The sequence below is a fragment of the Bubalus bubalis genome, chromosome 2 (assembly GCF_019923935.1).
Source record: "Bubalus bubalis isolate 160015118507 breed Murrah chromosome 2, NDDB_SH_1, whole genome shotgun sequence".
NCBI lineage: Eukaryota > Metazoa > Chordata > Mammalia > Artiodactyla > Bovidae > Bubalus > Bubalus bubalis.
The window spans coordinates 42,765,326-42,789,412 of record NC_059158.1 but is presented as its reverse complement, the minus strand read 5'-3'; the positions used below and the strand labels follow the sequence as shown (position 1 = coordinate 42,789,412).

Here is a 24,087-nt window from a genome sequence, read left to right as displayed (position 1 = left end):
GGGGCGGCAGTGGCGGGGGGTGGGGGTGGGGGGGCTCCTCCTCCTGCCCCCGCCTGGTCCTGCCCCGGCCAGGTTTCCCGGAGCAGGGGGCTTGGATCTAGCTCCGGGTGACCAAAGCCAGATGGCTGGGACAGGTGGTCCACGTGGCGGGGAGGGGCGATGCTGGAGACACCTGGCTACTCAGAGACCAGCTCTGTGTGCTGTGGTCCAGGGGAAGGACAAATGTCTGCCCTCTTCTACCCCCAGTGTGGAGCTGTGTGCAGGACTGCCCACCTCCAGGGAGCAAAAGCTCCTCCGTTCAGGGTTACATGCCCATTCCAGGGCTCTGCTGGTCTGAGCTCTAGAAAATGTCCCCACACCTCAGAGCTGGTGGTCACACAGTAGCAATTATCTATGAGGTGCTTACGAATTGCCAGGCCCTGCTCCAGGTGCGGTGGGTACAGCCCAGAACAGAGCTGGCGCAGCCTCTGTCCTCATGAAATTTAGATTCTAGCAGCAGCAGTGGAGGGCGCCTGCCCTGGCCTGATCTCGCACCCTCCACGCAGTCTCCACTGGGTCTGGAAAGGCTGGAGGGTGGGGGAAGTGATGTATAAATTGCCTCGGAAGGGAGGCTTTTGGGCATTTCCAGCAGCTGAGCCCCGATTGTTACCCATTCACTCCCTTCAGAGCACGTCTTTAGACCCTCGGGGGCAGGGGCCAGAGAAGAGCTTTTTTTTGACCTGAGTGTGAGCTCTGAAACCTCGCAGGTCAGTGCTGGACCGTGATCATCTGGAAGAGTCCTGGAGGCCTGCCCCTGCACGCGCTGCTGGTGAGCTGGCAGTGTCTGACTTGAGCCTCACAGCCTGTCTTGTTCCTTTCTCTTCCGTCTCAGATTGAGAAGATCATGAGCTCTATTGGAGAAGGGATCGACTTTTCTCAGGAACAGCAGAGGATCTCAGGTACCGTACCACGCAGCCATTTCCCCCGCGGGACGCAGCCCTCTCGCTCCCTTCTGGCTCAGACATTTCTCTGACCCAGAGGACAGACATTTAGGGGTGAGAGAGGTCAGCCCAGACCACGTCACGCTCACATCTACACCGCCCACCCAGCTGTGATTTTAGGAGCCATGACTCCTTTTGCATAGAGGAGGGGAAGGTGGACAGAGGCATCTTAGGCTGTCTGTGAGGAAGCTCCGTTTTAAAAAGGGAACAACTGTCACTGTTATTTTCCTGAACGTGGGCTTTCTCTGGTTGGCTCACGGGGGCTGCTCCTTGAGTTGGCCCCAGCCTCCCGGGCGGCTCTGCGTCTCCCCGGGAACGTGGCTCGGGCCCTCCTGACCCATGACGGTGGCAGTGCCCTGGCGTGGGCTCTTCACCTGATCGCCTGGAAGGGCTGGATTTGCTGTTCCCTCCTCGTGTCTGTTTCTCCATTTTTCCATTTATGCATCATGTTCACTTCAGAGCACTGTTACTTGGGGTATTCTTTTCATTTCAAAGCCCTGCAGGTGAGCTCTACCTGCCTTTGTTTGAAACAAAGGCACTGTGGAGGCCCTACCTGAGCTGTTTTCCTTGGTGATAGAATTATGGTTACGCAGCTTGCTCAGGTGAGGTGACATTCTTACGGTGCCTCTCAGAGCACCTCTCACACCCTCCCCTTAAGCCTCTGAAGGCCCTCTTGCCACCAGGGCACCTGGGTGGACAGCAGCTGAGGAGCTGGCCTCTTCCCGTCATCAGGGAAGGCTCCCTCTGCACTTAAGGGGCGGCTTCCTTGTTCAGTCGGGAGGCTGTTTCCAAGACTGCCCTGTGAGCCCAGAGTGGAATGGGCTGTTCCCGCATGAGCCCCTGGCCCTGGCAGGAAGTCCGGTGGACGACGGGGCAAGCGTGAACCTCAGCGAGGAAGCTGCTGCTGAGGCCACGGGCCTTGTGGGCAGCCTCGGCCCTGTCTCAAAGCCTGATTCTACATGCACGTGTGTCCAGGGCGAGGTGCTCACTCCCTGTGAGCCCACAGTTTCCTATCGACGACATTTGGATAATCATACTTAACCTCTTTTCATTTGTTAAAGTTAAGTAATACATACAAATACTTGAGGTAAAACGGTGCTTGTTTCTGTCCATGAAACAATTACTTCCTCATACTGGGAAATCCACTGGGTTCCTCGAGCCACCCTCTGTTCAGCAGCCCTGTTTCCCTGGGCTCTAGCAGAGAAGGCCCGATTGGGTTGGATCCATCTTTACCAGTCATGGATTATGCGAGAGGTCTGCACACGTGGCTCTTCTGGCTAAGAGTTTGTGGCTCTGTTTCATGGCACTTTAATAGATACAGTCTGGGGAGCTTAATTGTGGTTTGCAGGCTTTGCCAGGAGCAAGTGTTTATTGGGGATAATGTTTAGGACCGAGACAGACACTGTGGCCATTTTCAAAGCTGTTCTCTAGGGGCAGCGGGGATGGGTTGGCTGCAGTCAGTTCAGTTGAGGCCGGTCTCCGCTTCCCTGTGCCCCTCTGCGTCTGAGGAGCTTACATCAGTTGTGTGTGCTCGAGAGGTTGGCGCAGAAGCAGGCCATTACCTCTTGGCTTTGGTTAACTGGGAGACGTGACAGCCCTTCTGGAAAACACTCTTTTGGAAGAGTCCTTCTTCTTAGACTTGGTGACAGTGAACCCTTTCCTTGCCCTGTGTGCCCCACCCTCCAAATCTCACGCCCCATGAACCCACGTGAATGGTGAGAGATGGTCCAGCTACCCACCTAGGTTTCTGGCTGCCAACACACAGTGTTTTTAGTAGCACTGAGTAGCATCCTCCAGACCCCAGCTTAGGAAAGGTGAGGGTGAGTACACAAAGGTGGCCACCTGAGCAGAGGGTGCGTCCACCCGCACTGCAGAGTCCCAGCCTGCAGTGTCTGTGGGGTGGCCAGACTGTGAAGGGTGGAGTGGGGCTCTGGCCTGCCCGTAACCTCTGTCTGATGTGTCAGAGGGGACTTTCCCCAGGACCTCAGGGAGCACCAGCCTTCAGCTAAGCCCCAAGTAGATTTCTTGTTCATTTTGAATGATCACTGTCAGATTCCAAACCGTCCTTGGTTTCTGGATCTAGGAGAGGAGACCTGGGCTCAGGGGTCGCCATCCCAGGAGGAAGAGCAGACTCACAGGCAGGCAGCCCTTAGCTAAGCAGGGCGTTGCCCGCTGTGACTGGTTTTGCAGAGGATCGTGTCCTGAAAGCCAAGACCCCAAGATGGTGCTTGAATCTCACTCTTATTTTGGGCCGTGGGCCTGAGTGGCTGGCACTGGAGCTGGTGACCTGTATCCCGACGGGCCTGTTTGCCAGCTTGTCCCGCTGTCAGGAATCCAGGGAGGGCGGGCCTTCCCCGGTCCAGCCCACTCTGGCTGCTTTCACCAAGGGCCTGTGCTGTCCAGCCAGTGAAAGAAAACGCTTGACTTTCTTTTGCTGCCATCAGCTGTTTCAGTGGTTGAGTAGGTGTTGAACGCGGGCTGCTCCAGGGGCCCTGTGTCCCGGGAGAGCAGCGGGCCAGCCTGCTGGGGGGCAGGTGTCTCCCAGCACGTTTTAGAGGGTGGCGTGTGGTCCCCGGGTTTGGGTCTCCGCGGCTGGACTGGAGGTTTGGTCCCAGTTTCCACTTGTCCTTGGTGTCCCCGGCCGTGTCCTCCTCCCCTGATTTTGACCAGCCTGCTGGGGGCCTGGCGCTTCCCTGCTGGGTTCTCACAGCCTGGAGAGAAGTCACTTCCTACGTTGATTGGTGCACTCACCTGAGAACAATGTTGTCCTGTCCTTATTGTGTCACCTGTTTTTGTGATACCTCGTGGCTTATCTTCTTGGCAGAGAGGCACAGTCAGTCCTGAAATGATGGGGTCGGGGGGTGACTTCACCTCGAGGGCTGTGCCCTCAGGAGAGTGTCACTCCTCTGTCCCCTGTCTGGCTGTCCTAGAAACTATCGGCCAAAACTGTAGGACGTTCCTTCTCTGTTCTCCCTGATCAGCTGTCTGCAGCCCCTGGAGCTGGAGGTAGAGTTCGGCCGTCTCTGGCTTTCGTACATGTGCACATTGGCCAACAGCCGATACTGGAGGATCTGTTGGAGAATCCGTCCTTTTGCTCCCGTGCTGGTTGCTGCTGTCTCCTCCCTTGGTGGCAGCAGCAGCAGCTTCTGCTGCGATGTCCGATCCCTGATGTATTTTCCTGAGCGTGGAAGGGCGGGGGAGGGGAGGGGAGGAGGGGAAGGGCCAGACGTAACGAGAGTGAGCAAGGACTGTAGAGCTGACAGCAGGCAGCGTGGAGCCCTGGAGCCTTTAGACAAAGCATTCTGCTGCGGTTCTGGACGCGCGCACAGCCACCAGCAGCAGGCGGGACTACGGCTGCCTGGCCAGGGGATTACGAGCAGGAATGAATCAGCGGCCGGGGGACACTTGATTTCACAGGCACTCAGAAGCCTGCTGCCGAGGTTCCTGGAGCAGACGGCCCCGCTCCGGGGCAGGGGGGCCCAGGCCGCCCCCAGACTCAGCATCTCGCAGAGCTGCTACCGTGCATCGGGAGGCCGGCCGCCAGGGCCCTGACCGCCATCTGTTCTGCAGAGGACAGAGGAGGGGGAGCCTGGGACAGTGGGTCACCAGGGTCTCCTACCTAAACCAAGCCACTTGGCCTGCCCACAGGGCAGAAAGTGCTGGGAACACCAGAATGACTTTCACCGCGTCAAGACTTCTCCGGAGGTGATGTTTTTGTAGTTGGTTCTCCTTTTTCCTTCTTTCATCTCTTCTTGCCCATGAGAACCGGAGAAGTAGATGGGGTTAAGGTGATCAGCTCAGAGCATCCAAGGTCTTCCAGGAAGGGCTGAACTTTTTTCCCCCCTGCACTGGCAGGCTCCCGGTCCTACCGAGGATCAGAGCAAATGAGGTCCTCCCTTTCATATTCATCCTCAGAGGAGAGGGGCAAGCCCCGGAGACGCTGGGAAGACAGCTGCCGCCTTTATCACTCGGCCAGAGACAGAGCAGTGCCGAACGGGAAATAGGCTCGCGCCACTCAGATGATAGAGGACCGCTGCCTTTCTCTGTTCTGTTGGGCTGGGTTTTGTCTTCTTTAGCTGAGAACTGGATCTGCCCGCCTGCTTTCCACCCGAGCAGGCTAGTCACGGGAACAGCCACCGTCGGAAGAGGAAGATGAACGCCCAACCCCCGCCGCCCAGCCCCGCCCGGGAAGGCAGCCCCGCGGACAGCGACCTGCCCCGGGAGACGCCCCGCTCCCCGGCGGCCGGAGTGTAGTGGGGTCCCGGCCCCCAGCCCTCGCCCATGCGCCCGCCCGGCCCGTGCCGCCCTGAGCCTCTGCGCACGAAAGCCTAGTGGCCATGGTTTGCTTGTTCCGGGACTGCTGGGGGAAGACAAGTAAAAGTCTCCTTTCTCCGCGGGCCGGGGTCCTGCTGCTTGGGCTGCATGCGCTGGCTGCCCGGGGCCGGGCGCGGAGCCCTCGCTGTGCCTGTGTCCCTCCGCTGCATGAAGAGGCGCGCTCGCCCCTGACTGGCCTGGGCTGCAAGGTCGTGGGACTGGTCCCTCGTCCCCCGCCCCTTCTGGGGCCCGTGGGGACGGACTTTGTGAAATTCCTGCGTGCAGGCGGACGAGCGCCGACCCGGAGAGCCTAGGGGCTCAGCTCCCCCGGCCCCCGGGCCGCCAGACCCTGGGGGGGCGTGGGAGTGGGCGGCGGCCGTCCGGTGCCCTTGCGCCACCCGCGGAGGAGGGGCCGTGGGCCCGGCGCTCGCCTGCCTCCGGTCCCAAGTGTGGCTGCTCCGTGGTAATGACGATGGTGTGGCAGTGCCATCTGTCTTCCTCCGAGTGCCGCTGCTACCGCCTCAATGGTTTCTCCCTTTTCAAGCGTCTGCCGATTCCTCTCTCGTCAGGTGCGCGGCCGCTGGAACAGAGCGTCGGGGAGTGGCTGGAGGCCGTGGGGCTGCAGCAGTATGAGAGCAGGCTGCTTCTCAACGGCTTCGACGATGTCCGCTTCCTGGTGAGTGCCCAGCCCTGGGGGAGACGGCTCCCGCACCCCAGGCCCCGCTGGAGGTGGAAACTGTACGTAGACCTGTGTCCCAGGAAGAGGAGCCATGCGGCTGAGAGCCGGCTGTGGCGCTGCACTGTCAGCACTGCTCTGGGCACACCCTGTCGGGAGAACTCTTTGCAAGTTCACATCGGAGAAGTAGTGTCCCTGACACATCCCTTGGTCCGCTCCTGTCTCCCTCTTAGATCCTGGGTCTCAGATCCCAGCCAGATGCCAGAAGCTCCCTTTGTTCCCCAAAACTTTACTGTCAAGCCTGTGGTCACTGAAGTCAGAAGGTCTCTGGCAGGAAGGCTGGTAGTGGGCTGGTGGCCTCATGGGTGGTCCAGATGGGAGGCTGAGTGGGGGTGGGAAGGATCGGCTGCTTTACTGAGGCGTAACTTCACACTCTTCTTCTTGCAAAGCACAACAGTTCAGAAAGAAAGAAAAACCCAAGTGTCCTCTCTGTGGAGCAGGGGCCCACCCAGACCCTGGGTCCAGACCCAGGGCTCCCTGTATAGGTCCAAGAAGCAGCTGTGGGCAGGGTGCCCATGCCTGAATCTCCTCGGGAAGCCCTCCCCCGCGTCGAGCGCAGTGGTGGGGACAGAGCTGACGCATCCTGTTAGCACTCTAGGTGCGGGGAGGTGCTCACTGACTCTCCCAGCAGCCCTGAGATGTGCACTCACATCTCCGTCTTCGTTTTCCAGATCCAGAGCAGTGGAGTGTCTTGCTCACACTCACGTCTCTGGGAACTGGGGAGGGTAGGACACAAGCCTGGCACTCTGGGTCCGAGGGTCCTGCTTTGCTGCCACGCACACGGCCTGTTTCTCACTGGTGGCTGAGGGGAGTGGGAGTGGTGCCTTTTAGATGCTTGAAGTCGCCTTCTGGCCCGAGCTGTGTAGGGAGCTGGTTTGAGGTTCCTTCCTTCCTGGTGGGCCTGTTCTGCCTCTCACGATTTCCAGGGTGCAGTCCCGAGTGGACACTGAGGTGCCTCCGCTCCCTGAAGCAGATCCCTGACCACGCAGCCCCCTCAGTCGCTGTGATTGAGGGTGGTGGTCAGTGGACCCAGGGCTCCCCCTGCCCTTTACTGTCCAGAGTGGGTCTCTGTGGGGCTCTCACTGACGGGGTGGCATTGGGCACCTCCCAAGTAGTGGGCCACCCAGGGAGCTGGCCCAAGGCACCGCGGGGCACCCTGACTGGGACAGCTCACCCCACCAGGTTGTCTGCGTCCCAGGGCAGACAGCGAAGGCTGCTGCAAGCCACCCTTCCCAAGCCAACTTGAGGCCAGTTATTTTTCAGCTTTTAAAAATACTAGGTTTTAAATAGCTTTTTTTTTTTTTTAAACTTGAACTGAGTATATTTGTGGTTCTTATAACCTAATCCCTGACTTACCAGGTTCCTTGGGGAAGGCCAGCAAACCCAAAACAGAGGTGAGTGTTCAGCCAGTGAGTGAGGGCACCGGGCCCTCGGTGCCGGCCGGTGAGGGGCCTTCCGCCTCTGAGCACAGCCCTTCCTCAGACTGGCTATCAGGTGGGCGAGGAAGGGTTGCCGTGGGTGTCCCCTGCCTGCGCTGGGGGATCTGAGAGGCTGAGCTCCTGACTTCTCACCCCTCCTCCTACTGGTCTGGAAAGGCTAAGGTTCCCATTCCTTGAGTATAAAAACTCCTTTAAAACTGCTTCTCTGCCCCTTCTTGTACTCCGACCAGAAAATAGCTGGGTGGGCACCTGGGGAAGAAGTCTGGCCCTGGGCCAGGCATCCACGCACGATGCGGGGCCTCTGTCAGAATGCACCTGTTCTCTTTGGGAAGGGGTTCATTGAGGGAGGCCCACAGCTCAGTTCTTCCAGGGCCTTCCAGGCCCCTCCTGCTGCCCTGGGTGCGAGCCATTCCCCTCTGTCCTCAGTTCCGGAGGGGTGGCTGGAAGGCAGGAAGGCTGATTGCGCCTCAGTCTAGCACATCGCTTCTCAGGCCTTCAGTGGCCTGAGTGGCCGTGCACAGCATCCTGGGTAATTGCATGTAAGTTGCCAGATGGGCTGCAAGGCTAATTAAGCTTTCATAACAGAAAAGAGAGGAAGAGAACACGTAAGAAGGGAGTGTTTTGTTTAGAAACATTCCCTTGTTGCATATGGTATAACTTACACCGCGTTAGCTGGTGACGTTATCCCTGTGTGGTTTGGTTTTCAGTAGGTTGTAAATGTTTCCCTTCGTTGTGAAATGCCCTGGAGACTCTTCTGCAAGATTCACAAGTGGCTTCCAGGAAGCCAGCCAGGCTCTAGATGTAGTAGAAACGTCTGAGACCGAGGGCTGCTATGGAATCTCCCTGTGACGGGGTCCTCTGAGTTGTGGGAGGAGTCTAGGGCATTTGCGAGAGTCACCCAGCTCCCTCTCAGGGTAGAGGGGACCTTAACACCACGTGGTCTCATCGTCCCCTCTGTGCCCGAGGTCCTTCCAGATGAGCTCTGCCCTGTTCCCAGTGATGGGCCCTCCCCCTTGCAAAGGCACAGCCCCTTCATGCTCTACATCGCTCAGGCTGGTTTAGACCCTTCTTCATATTGAGCCAAACCTGTCTCCTTGTGGCTTCTGTCCCTGGGCCCAGGCTTACTTTTGGGGGCCATGCAGAGCGCACTTAGGCCGTGAGCAAATGGAAGACCTCCGTCACGGCCTCCTGGGTCCTGTCTTGTCCAAGCTTCTCTTGGCTCTTCCTCCTGTGATGTGAGACCTGAGCCGGATGAGTGAGTGCTGCAGTTTGAACTTGATTCACACTCCCTCGCCCGCACGGGGCAGGGGCAAGCGCTGCCAGGCGCCCCCAGGGTGACAGGGCTGACTCTGACCCAGGAGCCAGGGCGGGAAGTCCTGCTGACACGTCTGCCGGCCCGCCCACCACGCTGGCTCGTGCATCGTAGCCAGTTCCATTTGTCTCAACCACAAATCTTGTCCACAGGAAATGGGCTTTTTCAGAGAAGGGAGGAAATGCATTTAATCAGCACAGAAAGAAGGTAATCGGTGGTTGGCGAGTGTGCAGCTCAAGCGGGCTGCTGCAGGTCCGGTATCTGGAACTCGGCCTGACGTCCCCTCACTGGAGTGTCGTGGAGTCAGTGGCGGCGCTCCTTCTGCGGGGTCGGGTGGACGTTTAGAAAGGTTCTCAGGACTGTCTGACGTGCAGGAACATTCACCTTGGAGTGCTGAGTGAAGAAACTGAGACACAAAAATCCGTGTGCAACATGTTCTTAATTTTCAAAATAGGAAGCATATCGAAGTGCAGGGAGTAAGCCAAAAATGTATTCTACTGTTCGTTATCTCAGGGGGATTATGGCTTTGTTTCCTTTTTGAGAGTGAAATAGATTTTCTGCGTTTCCTACAAGGAACGGCTCTGAAATCAGCTAAGCTGATGCTGTAGGCATCCTAACGAATTTGATTCTAGCTGGGAGAACACGCACACACAGCACTGGTAACAGCGGCGAGTACTAAGTGCTGGGCACGGAGGAGATGCCTCGCTCACCCAGGGTTCACTGCCTGCCGGGCACCAAGCTGGCGCCCAGCCCTGAGGCGGGTGCCCATCAAGTTACAAACAGGGCCCTGGGCCCAGAGGGTGGAGGCACTGCCAGGAAGTGGCAGAGCCGGGATGCTCACCCAGAGCTGTCTGACTTTGAACCCCTACATTCCCCATGCCGTCCTGGGGTTTTGTAGAGGCTGCAAGAGCTGGAAAGGCTCTAGGGAGAGGCCCCCACTGTCTGTGGTGGGCTCGAGGCCAGCTTGAGGGCAGAAACGGGCAGGACCCAGAGGGCAGTGAGGGGGGCTGGGCCTGATGTTGAGGGGCCTCAAAAGCCACTCTCTGGGGGGCCCCCACGATCTCTGAGTTCTGGGTATAGGGGGCGGGATCCTGTGGTTATGCCTTTGCCAGGCAGGGCACCGGGGAGTCAAGATGCCCACTGGACAGCATGGTGGAGTGGGGAGTGGGCACGTGGCAACTGATCGAGGCTGGGAGTTTGGACAAGCAGAAAACGGGAAGGAGTCAGCAGCAGCTCAGGCTGGGCTGGAAACGGAGGCTGAGAGGCAGGCCTGTGCCTCTCCGGGGCAGTGCTGGGGCGGCCTCGTGCGCCTCCTGTTGGTTTATTTCTCCCCTCTGCCCGTGTTTTCCTGATGTGCTAGATGGTGCCACATGTAGGGGAGAGATGGCAGGTGAGCAGGACCAGCCCCTGTGAGTGCTCAAGGCACGAACTTGGCCAGGGGCTCCTTCTGTACTGGCTTCTGTGAAGCTTCCCAGCCAGGTTCCCAGACCCTTGAGCCCCTCTTCTTGCTGTACCCCCGGATCAGCCTCACTGTTCACCCCAGAAGCCAGGCTGTGCCCTTGGGTTCCCGCCCAGGCTCCCCCCACGGCTCTTCATCCCCTCTGACGTCCCTGCCTTTGCCTCTCCCTGCCCTGCTGTCAGGCTGCCTCCCCGCCTCGCCATCTCTCCAGCCAGCGCTTGGGGAGCTGATGGCTCTGGGGCGGGGACGTTTCTGTGCCCCCGTGTGTAGCAGGGCCCAAGAGGGAGAGTTTCCTCACCTGGGTCATTGGAGGGGTATGGAGCTAAGGCTTTGGAAGGAATCCGTTCAGTTCAGTTCAGTTGCTCAGTCCTGTCCGACTCTGCGACACCATGGACTGCAGCAGGCAGGCCTCCCTGTCCATCACCAACTCCCGGAGCTTACTCCTTTGGAAGGAATATTCTTAGACAAGTGTGGATCCTGCCTCCTGTGCTAACTCAGTTCTGTGGTCACTTAAGAACTTAGCTCCTCGGTATCCCAGGGGCTGCTGCTTCCTTGTCTTGGCAGAGCCCTTGAGCCTTGAGACCAGAGCCAGGTTCCCTTTGGGCCCCTTCCCAGCGCTTGTGCTCTCTTGCTCCCCCAGAATTACCCAGAGGGCCAGCAGTTGGAGTCACTTAGTATCCAGCTCTGCATGCCCCCGTGTGGCACTGGCCTCTCCCGTCCCCTTCATAGTGGAATTTGAGAGCTGTCTTCATGTCTGTTAATTTAACCAAGTGCCCTGAGGATGGAGTTGGAGTGGTGAACACATCCTGTCCTGTAGCTTCCAGGTCCGGGATCTCGGGGTGAGCAGCTGCTGGGGGCTGTGTCTGGCATCTCAGCACGTCTCTCTGTTCGGCTAGTCGACCCCCAGGGTGCATGTGCAGGAGTGCAGCGGGCAGAGCAGTAGGGCCCGTGTGTCCCTGGCAGACATCAGCTATGACTCAGGTGTCCCTGAGGCCCGTCTCGACTCCCAGGCTCCGTGGACAGCACACCCAGGACCCCGGGAGTGTCGCTTGCTCAAGGCTGCTCCTCAAGCAGAAGCCAGGTCTCCTGGGCCCAGAGCAATACCCTCGCCTCGCACTCTGGTGCCCGGCAGCCCCCTCTCCCAGGCAGATGCCATGGCTGGACCACAGGTGGAGCCAGCAGGCTCAGCCAGCGTGAGGCGCCGTCTGGGCCGCAGACCATTCTGTCCGCACTCTGTCAGAGCCAGTCTACAAGAGGCTGGGGTAGGAGCTGGTGGGGCTCAGGCCCTGGGGACCTCCACCCTCAGGGAAGCTCCAGGGCCTCGGGCAGCTGGCTGAGGCCATAGTTGAGGAAACTGGACAGGGAAAAGCTTAGGAGAAAACATGGGGCCTAATCACCTGCCCTGAGAAGCAGCTGGGAGTCAGGAGATCTGGGTTTCCTCCAGGTCCCTTGCATGATTTCAGGCAGGTTACTCTGTACCCCCGCCCCATCCCTGTCCCACAGAATCTCATTTGACTGCTTCCTCCTTCTTTCTGCACGTAAGCTCTGAAGACAGCACAGCATTAGCTGTGGTCACCCAGAGCAGCCACTGAGACTTTCAATGGCCGAGTGTGAGAACATGAGGTGGGAAGGTGGCGGAAGCAGAGATCAGCTTTGTCTTCAGACACACGAGGTGAAGTCTGCTTTGGGTGGTCTTGGATCCAGGCCCCTTGACTCTCACTGACCTGGGTCTGCAGTGGTGACTTGAAGTGCTTATGGCATCTTGACATCAGATAAAGCCTTGGCAAGGCAGACATTCAGGGGCGATGGGCAGCAGATGGGCAGGAGGAGACTGCGCCTGGATCAGAGAGAAGGGGGGCCCCGGGGGCCTTCCTGGGAGAACAGGGCCATCAGGGGTGTGGCTTCCCTCCACCAGGGAGGAGAGCCATCCCTGACAGCCCTCCCCCGAGACTGACCGGGGGAGATGGCCTCTGGCCTCCGGATCTAGGAGCTGGTAGCTTTTGCGCTTCGTCCTCATCTTAGAACTGGTTGCTCCTGGTCACCCTTGGTGTTCTGTGTCTCCAGCTGAGGACAGGGCTGGGCAGGGTGGAATGGGGGTCAAGGCTGAGCTGCTCCTGCTGCCGAGGATGGCGAGCTTTTTGTAGGGCACCCATGAGCTGGGGACGGTGTCAGTCTGGGAAGTCTTGTGACCACACCCCAGGAAGGCAGGGGCCGGTGAGGCCAGGCAGCGGCGAACAGGTGCACACAGGAAGAGCTGCGGAGTGCTGGTTCCTGCCAGCAGGTCAGCGCTCAGTGCCAGGAATTCATTACTTAACCTGCACAGGCTGGTGGCTTTGTTCCTGTTTATAGAGTTCTGACTTTGTAAGGGACTTGAACCCAGTTCTTCTTTGGCTGCACTGGGTCTTGTTGCTCTGTGTGGGCTTTTCTAGTAGCAGTGAGAGGGGGCTCCTCTCGAGTTTCAGTGTGTGGGCCTCTCGTTGCAGTGGCTTCGCGTGTGGAGCTTGGCCTCTAGGGCGTGGGCTTCAGGAGTTGCGGCGCACAGGTTTAGTTTGTCTGCGGCACGTGAGATCTTCATTCCTGGACCAGGGATCGCGCTGCACGGTGGATTCCCAACTACTTGGACCACCAGGGAAGCCCAGAACCCAGGTCTTACTCTTTTACACCACAGCTGCCTTGCCCAGTGGGTAGAGCACAGGAAGCCCTCAACCCCTGGATGAGTGGACACATGATGCTTCAGGGAGCATGGCTTCTATTTTCCATCATTATTCAGACTCGTAGGCCACAGACGTGAGCAGCAGAGCCCTGTCCATCTTTGCTTCCTCCTCTTCTCCCAGTGGTCCTCCCCACTCTCCCTGGGCCAGCCCCCTGCTCCCCGAGCTCCCTGGGTCTGGGGCTGTGGTTTGGGGAAGACGTGTGCTCTCCTCGCTCTCCCTCGTAGCCCACCCACCACCACGTGCCTGTGGCCACTCAGCCTAGGAAGGTGGTCCTGGCTCAGACCAGGGACCTGTCCTGTTCTGTGCTCAGCGACCTGCGCCCAGATGACTGTGCCCCCAACAGCCCTGCTGCTGTGGCCAGTAACGCGGTGGGTGACGTTTCGGGACGAATGCGCCCTGGAGAGCGCGCAGTCGTTGGGGGTCCATGGCAGACGGTTCAGTGTGCAAGCGTGTCAACATGTGAAAAGGCAGGTTAAGTAAATAATATATAGACCACAGTCCCAATTTTGCCAAAATATTGTCACTGAAAAGACTTCTCCTGAATGGTAAGCTTAGTCCCCCACCCCCACCAGAGGCAATGGATTTATAAGTGGCTTTTACATTTTTCTTTATACTTTTTTATTTTCAGAATTTTCAAAAATAAACTTACAACTTTTCTACTTAGAAAAAAATTTTTTCTCCTTTAATATGAGGGAGAGATTGAAGCAGGGCCCAGTGGAAATCTGCAAAGTCCTGGAAGGCAGAGAAAGCATAAGTATCACATTGAACCAGCCAGGGCCCAAGGAAGCGCTTAGCTACCCCCTTGATGCCCAGTGGCTCTGGAGGAGGCCAGGGGCCCCGATGATGTGGTCACTGACCTAGCTGCTCAGGTGTTAAGGAGCCTTCTTAGCGGCTCAGGCAGGCCCCACAGATCAGTACAGCCAGGGGTGTGGTGACTGTCAGCCGCTCAGCACACTCAGCCGGCTCTTCCCTCATCCTCCCATCTTCCCCTCCCCTAATTTGAGAAATCTGCTCCTGAGGTCTTCATCTGCATTCTGTGTGCATCAAAGCAAGCCCCCGACCCCTCACCCCAGCACACTTATCCTTCTGGAACAGCTCTTCCCACCGTCCCTGTTCCTCGAGGCCCAAGAAAGACTGGGGTGGGGCGGGGAGGGGGAGGAGCATCATTGCCAGGCTTTTCCCCGGAGGCCCAGTCAGGCTGGGGACAGTAGCTTGGTCTCATTCTTTCTCCCCCAAGAGAGGAGGTTTCAGCCTTTTTTGTTTTTTTTTTTTAATGACTCCTGGCAGGAGAAATGGCTGAATGATTGAGAAGAGAGAGAGGCCATACAGAATATGGAAATTAGGCTGGAGGGGGCGGGCCAAGTGGCGGGTCTCGAACCACTGCTGAGGGACAAAACCCCTCCCGAGGAATCCAGTCTCGTGCAGCTCTGCCCAGCGGGCCCTCTTCCCTCAGAGCTCACGGGCCTTTGTTGGAGCAGAGGTCAAGTCCTGCCAGGGCTGACACTGGCCTTGGTGGGGCAGGGGGACAGAGCCCAGGTGTGCCATCTCCCAGCCTGCCTTTCCACAGGCTGGCACGCTGCACGCACATGCCTCTCCAGGAGGATGCGCCAGGATGCTGCTCCCGCCTGTCCCCTCTCCCTTAGAGATGGAACCTAACCAAGCCAAGCGTCTGCAGTTCTGCTTCAGATTTCACTTAGACTTGGAAACTAATAAAATCTCAGGAAATCTCTGTTCACTGAAATGCTTACTAGGCCAGTGAGCCGTTCTGCTCGGTTAGCTCCCTAACTGTTCACTCACTGGGAACTTGGAACGCGGACTGGCATATAGTCAGCTCTTGGTCAGCATTAGTGTGGCAGGAGGTGAACAAAGTAGGAGGTCCCCATTCCCCATAAACCTCCTTGTGAAAAGGTTTCTTCCTTAGCCAGGAGAGTGGAGTAACTTCCAGAATGTTTCCTGTCTTTGAGGATTTGGGGGCCTGATAGCCACCACACAAACTAATCCCACAGAATGTAGACATGGCAGGTTTAGGAGCTCAGGACCCTGCGCTGTGCCCAGGGCGTGCTCCGGCAGCTGTTTGCTCCGATTTTCCATCACGTCCTTTGTTTGGGACATCTGCCTCTTTCTCCTCAAAGCTGTATACGCCCCCATTCTCTTGCCTGGAGGTCTGGTTCATGACGGCCTTGTCTCCAGTTGGATCTAGTTTCCTGGTGGTCAGGCCTCAGTTCAGTATTAGCGGCACCCTAAATGTTTGTGAAGGCTTCTGAGGGAGCGTCAGGGCTGCAGTGGGTTTTCAGAGCATCGCTGCGGTGCTGCCCTCTCAGAGGCTCACTCTCCGGTCCTCGCTGAGGGGTCCTCATCGTCACGCAGAAAGCCTGCCCCCTCTCCCCCCACCGCTTTTCCCCACCAGCATACCCTAGACTTGGGCCCAGAGTAACGACAGGAACTCGGCGTGGCGACTCTTGGATTCAGGGGTGACTTGGAAGCTGGTCAGACTTGGAGTGGTGCCAGGGCCCAGAGGACACTCTGCAGGCCCAGGGATCTCTAGGGTCCCAGCAGAGGGGTATGCCCTGCAGCCTGAGCAGAGTAGTCCGGTTTCAGAGCTGTCTTGCTTACGGCCTGTCCTCTGTGAGGCCAGATTTCTGTCACCAGGCACAGGCTCTCGGGAGGCTCCCTCACCAGCAGTCACTGCAGCTTGGGCACACAGATGAAGCCACCAGGTAATGGTCTGCATGAGCTGGCCCGACTTACTAACCTTCTCTCTGTAAAGCGGGCATAAATAATATCCACCTCAACAGAATAAAAAGTCCAGAAAAAATCCTGGAAACAGGAATTTAGGACACATCAGAAGTCATTTCAGATTGGTGGAGAAAAGAGAGCTCATTCAAGAAATAGACCATCTGCTGCCTGGAAAAAAAATATTAAGTGGACCCTTAAACCTTATGTCAAAATAAATTTGAGGTAGATTAAAGATTGGATTGTAAAAAATGAAACTGTGAAGTTACAGGGGAAAAACTGTGGAAGAATTGTTTTAAAAATCCTGGAAAGGATTTTCTAAGCCTGATAAAACTTTAGAGAAGCTCCATGAGAAAAGTGGAAGTTCCAGTGCAAGCAGACAGGTTCTGCCTGAACAAAGCCAGCGTAACAGTTCAGAGACAGTGACAAACAGGAAAGACACATGCCCAGCTCTTCATAGTAAAGGGTTAATTTCCTCACTGTGTAAAGAGTTCCTGCAGATCAAGTGCAGGATAAAGTGATTCCTGAAGCAGCAGCTGTGGCTGCTCCCAGCACCCAGCCCAGAGCTGCACGGACACGAATGTTGGGCTGAACTCGGCCCCACAGGTCACTGGTGCTCTTTGGGCCTCAGCTCCCTGAGCTGTAAAATGGGGTAACAGTAGTCCCCATTACTCAGTAGTTCAGCAAGTGCAAAGCATGTCGCACATGGAGGGGGGCAGTAAGTGCTGTGTATGTACTTGACAGATAAAACGTGAAAGGATGCTTGAGCTCACCTACGAGCGGGCTGATCTTGTGTTAAGACGTGCAGTGAGAAGCCACTTCTAAACAGCTGCACTGACGAGAGTACAGATGTCTGTCAGCCTTCTAAACACACATACCCTTGCCCAAGCAGCTTCTTTTATACCCTTTTTTGAAAATTTAAAACTGAAACATAGTTGACATGTGATATTATATTAGTTTCAGGTGTACTACATAATGATTTGACACCTGGTACATTCTGAAATGATCACCACGTGAAGTTATTACAGTATTACTGACCATATTCCTTAGGCTGTATGTTATATCCCATGGCTTATTTATTCTGTAACTGGAAGTCTGTACCTCTTAATCCCCTTTACCCGTTCCCCTCCACCTCACCTGATTCCCCTCTGGCAACCACCTGTTCGTCCGCTTTATGAGTCTCTCTCCATTTTGGTTTGCTTGTTCATTTTTTAGATTCCATGTATAAGTGAGATCATACCCGTATTTGTCTGTTTCAGCATAATGCACTCTGGACCCGTCCACGCTGTCACAAATGCCAAGATGTCATTCTTTTTTTAAAGCATGGTTTCATGTATTTGGCTGTGCTGGTTGGTGGTTGTGGTGCACAGGCTTCTCCAGCTGTGGAAAGGGGGCTACTCTCTCCGTGTGGGGTACGGCCTGTGGGGCACCCGGCTGCAGTAGTCACGGTTCAAGGCCCCCAGTTGTGGCGCACAGGCTTGCTTGCCCTGCGGCATGTGGCGTCTTCCCAGACCAGGAATCAACCCTGTGTGCATTTGCAGGCGAATTCTTTTAACCGCTGAACCACCAGGGAAGTCCCATTCCTTTTTTTTTGGCTGAGTAGTATTCCTCTGTGTGTGTGACCACACTGTTCATCTGTCAATGCACCTGTTTACAGTCTCACCAGCTGTGCATGCGAGTCCCCTTTTTTCCACATCCTTGCCAGTACTTCTTTGTTGTCTTTTTGATAATAGCCATTCTGATGGGGGTAAAGTGATATATCTCCTTGTGGTTTTAATTTGCATTTTCCTAACAATTAGTGATGTTGAGCATCTTTTCATGTGTCTCTCGGTCATCTGTATGTCATTAAAAAATGAGTAGAGGATCTGAATAGAAAATTTTCCAGTCAGGTTATTTGGTTTTTTAAATATTGATTATATGAGTTCTTTGTATATTTTGGATATTAACAACCTTTATATGATACATTGTTTGCAAATATCTTCTCCCATTCAGTAGATTGCCCTTTCATTTTGTTGATAGTTTCTTTCTGTCTGAAAGTTTTTCAGTTTGATATAGTCCAATTTGTTTATTTTTGCTTGTTTCCTTTGAGAAGACAGATCTAAAAAATATAGCTAAGTCTGATGTCAGAGTGTACTCCCTATGTTTTCTTCTGGGAGTTTTATGGTTTCAGGTCTTATATTTGAGTCTTTAATCCACTCAGGTTTCATTTTTGTATATGGTGTGAGAAAGTGGAACGACAGTTTTGATTATTTTGCAGGTAGCTGTCCAGTTTTCTGGACCATTTATTGAAGAGGCTGTCTTTTCCCACTGTATATTCTTGCCTCCTTTGCCGTAGATTACGTGACCATGTACGTGTGGCTTTATTTCTGGGTGCTGTATTCTGTCCCGTTGATCTATGCGTCTGTTTTTGTGCCATTGCCATACTGTTTTGATTACTGCAATTTTGTCGTATGGTCTGAAGACGGAGTGATACCTCCAGCTTTGTTCTTCTTTCTCGAGAATGGTTTGGCAGCAATCTCTCTTCTTGATAACCACCACAGAACGATGCACATAGAGGGGGTTTGTGCAGCACCACCTGTAAAAGCAGAAATTGGAAGCAGTCATCCTTCAACACAGAACTGGTGTAAAAATGTATAATATTCAGTTTCATAAATTTATAATCATCCATGACCCTGGATGATTATGCAGCTTTAAAAGAAAGGACAGGTCTCCATACACTGATGCAAAGTGATCTCCTATATATACTAAGTAGTTACGAACAGTGTGTCAAGAATCGTGTTTATGCAGGAATAAAGTGTGCATGTGTGTAGGTGCCCAGCTGGGGTCTGGAGGGATATCCAGGAAAGTGGGAACCGTTGCTCCTGGGGGCTGGGGCTCTGTAGCTGAGAGACAGGCAGAACGCATGACTTTTCGTGTATCATAATCTGAAAAAAACCCTATCTTGTGACACCACTGTGAGTAACTAAAGACAGCACAATAGGGGTTAGGAGGGTGAGTGCAGTCAGACCCTCTCAGATCCTAGCTCCACCACGAGATGTGTGACTTCGGATGTGTTTCTGACCTCTGTGTGCCCAGTTTCCTTCTCTGTAAAATGAGGATGCAAACAGAACCTAACACAAGGTTGTGAGCCTGAAGTGGGCGAGTGCACGTGAAAGCTCCTCATCCCTGTCACGCAGCAGGGACGCGGCCCACACCAGCCACCCTCCGTGTCGCCCTCCACTGCCCCTCCCTCCTCTCCTAGGCCGGTCTCCGCTTTGAGACTCCTCTCCTCCTTGAGACTCCTCTCCTCCTTGGGTGCCTGCCCCTGCCACCCACCCAGGGTGGCTGTTTTAACCTAAAATCACAAAATTGTATCTGTAAGGAACCTGGAAATTAATCCTGTTCTTCACCTTGGGGGAAGGGCCTCCCTTGGGGCTCAGCTGGTAAAGAATCTGCCTGCAGTGTGGGAGACCTGGGTCCATGGGGTTGCAAAGAGTCGGATACGATCACCTTGGGGAGTTGTCAGATCTGCCCCCCAGGTAAATGCACATGGGCTCAGGTGGGCGAGGGCCTGTGTGCTGCCTGCTGTGGCCCAGGTCCGTGCCCTGGAGCCGCTCAGGACAGGTGGGCAGCCGGGCAGCTTTGTCTTCCTGCTATACGAGGCCCTGTGTAGCCCATCCTGGCCTCGCAGGGCGCCCCGGGGCTCACACCCTCATGGTGCTGGTGGGCGAAGAACTTGGCAAGGGGCCATAACAGGCTGGCCTCACGGCCTCACGCAGGAGGCCCTCACGTTCTCCTTTCTGCTCTCAGGGGCCTAACGTGATGGAAGATCAGGACCTGCGGGAAATCGGCATCAGCGATGCGCAGCACAGGCGGAAGCTGCTCCAGGCCGCACGGTCCCTGCCCAAGGTACCACCCGCAGCGCCTCAGCCTCAGCAAGGGGCAGGGCGGGCTTTGGGGTTTGGGGGCCACCAAGAGGGGTCTGCCCCACCCTGGGAGCCCCACAGGGAGCACAGTGTCCTGTTCACCTCTTTGCCACGTTCCAAGGGCAGCAGAGCCCCAGGCACAGTGCACATGTAGTCCAGCCTCAGGAACACGTTGTCTGGTGTGGAGCCTGGTGCCCGCAGGCGTGGCCCATCACCTGGAGGCCAGGCCTTCCCTGAGGCCCGAGGCCCGAGGCCCGGGGTGTGGGGCAGCACAGGAAGCGGTCTTTGCTTGGGGGGCTGTGGGCGGTAGGCCTGAGCCTCTCTTCAGCTCTGCTGGCGCAGAGTCCCCTGGTCCCTTCTACTGCCAAGGTCTGAGAGCTCACAGACGAGTCCCAGCAGGGAGGCCAGCGCCCGCCCCACAGACGCACACCATCTCCTTGTCCCACCAGGTCCATGACCATCTCGGGCATAGAAGGGGCCTCACAGACCCTCCTCCCCATCTAGCCTCACCTGACAGGGCACCTGCCTTTCTCTCTGATTTCCCGCCTCAGCTGGGCCCTGATTCAGCAGACCTGGGGTGCCCGGGTGGTCCCAGGTGAGGCCAGAGACCAGAGCTGAGGTAGAGACGGCTGTGTGAGCCGAGGGACTGGGCTGCTGAGCTCATAGGCCCCTGTGGGTCCTCAGGCACCATCCCACTCCTACCCCAGCCTCCAGTGTGGTCTCCCGCGTCCCCGGGGTCCTTGTCAGCCCTGCCTCCTGTCCTCGCTGCACAGGTGAAGGCGCTGGGCTACGACGGGAACAGCCCCCCGTCAGTGCCCTCCTGGCTGGACTCGCTGGGGCTTCAGGACTACGTCCATTCCTTCCTGTCGAGTGGCTACAGCTCCATTGACGCTGTGAAGAACCTCTGGGAGCTGGAACTTGTCAACGTGAGTACAGTTCTCCTCAGGCCCGGCTGGTCAGTCCTGAGCCATGAGTGTCCCTGGCTGCCCTGTGGAGGGGCTGGGGGCCCAGTTGTCCCCTGACTGCTCCCCACCCCACCCCAGGTCCTGAAGGTGCACCTGCTCGGCCATCGCAAGCGCATCATCGCCTCCCTGGCGGACAGACCCTACGAGGAGCCGCCCCAGAAGCCCCCACGGTTCTCCCAGCTGAGAGTGAGTGGGGCGGGCGGAGAGGGAGGCGCGTGTGCTTTGTGCTGTCAGGAACTGAAAAGAATCCTTTAGGAGCTTCTCAGAGACTGTGTCACCTCTATAGGAAAGGAGCAGCTGAGCCAATCCCTCTCCTCCCAGTGTTGGGGTCAAGTGTTGGGGAAGTCAGGAAAACAAATATCCGAATCCCAAACGGCTAGGGCCGTGTCTGAATGTCACGTTCAGCTGTCTGGGGATTGGAGTCCCCTCGGGCGGTCTGACATGAGCTGGAGACAAAGCCTAGAACACGGCAGGGCTGGGCCTTCCTGAGCTTCTGAAGGAAATCCCTGTGATTTTTAAAATCTCACAGATGTTTTGTTGCTCAATGCTCCTCATTTCTGACTGAAAAGTAGGTTAGACTGTGAGCCTGTGGTTCAGGATGACTCTCCCCAGACCTGCAAGGCTGCTGGTGGGCAGTGGGTGGGCCTGGGCTAGAGTCTCAGCCTCAAAGTGGGCACGGTTTCACCCTTTCACACGTGAGGAAGCCAGGGCCCAGGCTGGTTCTGAGACCATACACTCTGCTGACATTCAGACATGGAAGCTGAGGAGACAGGGTGCCCATCGGGAGCAGAATGTCTCCTCAGGAGGGACCCTGAGATTGAGTCACGCATCCCCAGGGCCCGCGATCAGCTGTGGCAGACAGTTTTCTCTTTGAGAAGGTGGAGCGCGCTTCCCCGCCCTACAACCACCCCTCCTCCCAGCATGCTCCGGGCTGCCCACCTGCAGGGCCCAGTTGTCAGGGCTTTCTGGCTGGAGGAGTCTGGCCCCTGATGCCCAGCTCCTGCCCTTTCTCACCAACTCTCCCCTGGAGCTGGGTCTCGATACCGGTTTCTCACCGATCCCCCCCACCCGGGGCTGGGCCCTGATACCGGCAGCCTGAGGCCCAACCAGGCGGCCCCCAGACTCATGGCTCTCCCCGCCACAGTGCCAGGACCTGTTCTCGCAGACGTCGTCGCCGCTGAGCCAGAACGACTCCTGTGCCGGGCGGTCAGCTGACCTGCTGCTGCCTCCTGGGGACGCGGGCAGGCGGCCGCACGACAGCCTGCATGAGCCTGCGGCGCCCTCTCGGGCAGAGCGCTTCAGAACCCAGGTGGGCGGGGGGCCCAGACGGGGTCCCTGCACCCCTCCCGGCAGGACAGGGCTCCCCCTGCCTGGCACAGGCCGCAGACTTCATCCCGCCCCCCAGCTGTGGCCTGGCCTGCGTCCCCCACAGGGCGAGCCTTCGCTCCACGTCTTTGACCTGCTTCTTCTCTTATGACTCACTCATCTCAGTTCTGGCCTCTGAGGAGTCCCCGCACTTTTGCACCAGCACAACTGTGAATTTTACAAGATTCAAAAAGCATGTTTGGCAGTCTTAGTGACTCTGTATCAAGACTTTCCATCTTGCTGGGAGTCCTGAATTTCCCTTCGTCCCCATGACTTCCACCCATGCCCTAGTTGAGGACCCTGTCACCTGGCCCGCGGTGGCCTCCCACAGCCCCCACACCCCGACTCCTGTCATGAGGACCCCTATAAAGCACATCCGTGACCACGGAGACGTCCTCGCCCCTCCACTACCCCAGGATCAGATCATCTCCGACACCACGGAGCCTTCCACGTGGAGCTGCTCACAGATGGGCGGCTGAGGTCCCGGCTTCCCTACCTGTTCTCAGCCTGGACAGGCCTCACCTCTGCCCCAGCCCATCTGAAGGGCTGATCTGCCTCTGCCCTGGAGCTCCTGGAGGTGGCTGGCAGGCCAGAGCCAGGCGGGGCGCTCAGGAGCCCCTTGAGCAGCAGGCTGACCTGGGGCCCCATATGTTCTGCAGGAGGAGCACCGAGAGACCAAGCTGACCCTCCGGCCCCCCAGCCTGGCCGCCCCCTACGCCCCTGTGCAGAGCTGGCAGCACCAGCCAGAGAAACTCATCTTCGAGTCCTGCGGTTACGAAGCCAACGTGAGTAACCCCTGCCCCCAGCCCAGGGCCCCCATGCTATTCTCAGCTCTTCAGCCATCCCAGCATTGCGGGGAGGGGAGTTACGGGAGAGGGTCCAGATCGGCTGGGCAGTCCCCGCGTGGTGACACAGGACACCTGAACGCGCCCACTGCTCGCTCCCACAGTATCTGGGCTCCATGTTGATCAAAGATCTGCGAGGGACAGAATCCACACAAGACGCCTGTGCCAAGATGCGGGTAGGCTGTCACGGGCGGTGGTGTATTGGGCGTGGCTAGGATGGCAGGCAGCAAACGGTGGCACCAGCTGCAGCTGCGGGGTCCTGCCCTGAGGAGCGGCGTTGACGGGCCTCCCGTTTGCTGTAGAAATCCACAGAGCACATGAGGAAGATCCCCACCATCATCCTGTCCATCACGTACAAAGGGGTCAAGTTCATCGATGCCTCCAACAAGGTGTGTCCCCTCCCCGCCCTCACCCCCGCCAGCGGGGCGCCTTCCTCAGAGTCCCCGCCTGGTCCCACCTCCGCCCCGGCCCGGTGTCGGTCTCTCGTGCACCCCCTTACCTGAGTCCCAGGGGACAGCTTGTCTTCCTCAGCGCGGGCTCCGCTGGCCACTTCACTGCTCACAGGCCTTTAACGCTGTGATGCGCTTACTGAGCCCAGGACACCCCCAGGCCCCACGCTCGGGCCCTGGAGGGCAGAGGGGGCTGGATGTGAACATTTACTCCCTTGGCTGCTGTGGTCAGGGGTGGAGACCCCAAACCTAAATCAGAGGAGATTAGGCGCCACCCTCGACCCCCACCCTGCCAGAGAGCAGATGAGGAAGTGGCGTTTGGCCGACGCCCTGGGCTGGTGACGGGCACTGCAGAGCCGCTTTTCCCGCAGAACGTCATCGCAGAGCATGAGATCCGGAATATTTCCTGCGCGGCCCAGGACCCAGAGGACCTGTGCGCCTTTGCCTACGTCACCAAGGACCTGCAGACGGGCCACCATTACTGCCACGTCTTCAGCACGGTGGATGTGGTAGGTGGAGGCCACGCGGCCCGCACACTGGGTGTGGCACCTGGCAGGCGCCGAGCCGCGCCTGTCAGGAGCGAACCCCCGGCGCACAGAGCAGCAGTGGCTCGACCAGGGTTCTGGCGACAGCAGTTGCCCTGCTTCTGGCCACGTGTGTGTTCCCGGGCCAGCGCTGCACCTCCCCGGGCTGTGGCTGACCCTCCCGTGGGGCCGTCTTCCTGAAAAACCCTCCACCTCCCTGTTGGGGACAAGGAGTCTCCTTCCCCCAGAGCCCAGCTTGGGCTGCACCCTGCTGCCACTGGGCTGACGGGAGGTGTTCGTGTGGCGGCCCCGAGACAGGGCCTGTGCCAGGCCTGCTGCCCCCGGGT

At 57.2% G+C, this 24,087-nt stretch overlaps 1 protein-coding gene across 4 annotated transcripts in view; it reads left to right on the top strand.

Annotated features, from left to right (window-relative positions):
- The window catches only part of ANKS1A (ankyrin repeat and sterile alpha motif domain containing 1A), a 168,167-nt gene that overhangs the window by 139,305 nt on the left and 4,775 nt on the right, over positions 1-24,087 (top strand). For all 4 annotated transcript variants that reach the window (XM_025271296.3, XM_025271291.3, XM_025271285.3 and 1 more), the window contains 10 exons: positions 872-938; positions 5,864-5,970; positions 19,477-19,575; positions 20,366-20,518; positions 20,636-20,743; positions 21,702-21,866; positions 22,582-22,707; positions 22,872-22,943; positions 23,070-23,156; positions 23,588-23,725. In XM_025271296.3, coding sequence (XP_025127081.1) covers positions 872-938; positions 5,864-5,970; positions 19,477-19,575; positions 20,366-20,518; positions 20,636-20,743; positions 21,702-21,866; positions 22,582-22,707; positions 22,872-22,943; positions 23,070-23,156; positions 23,588-23,725 — 1,122 coding nt within the window. The remainder of the gene's footprint in view (positions 1-871; positions 939-5,863; positions 5,971-19,476; positions 19,576-20,365; positions 20,519-20,635; positions 20,744-21,701; positions 21,867-22,581; positions 22,708-22,871; positions 22,944-23,069; positions 23,157-23,587; positions 23,726-24,087) is intronic.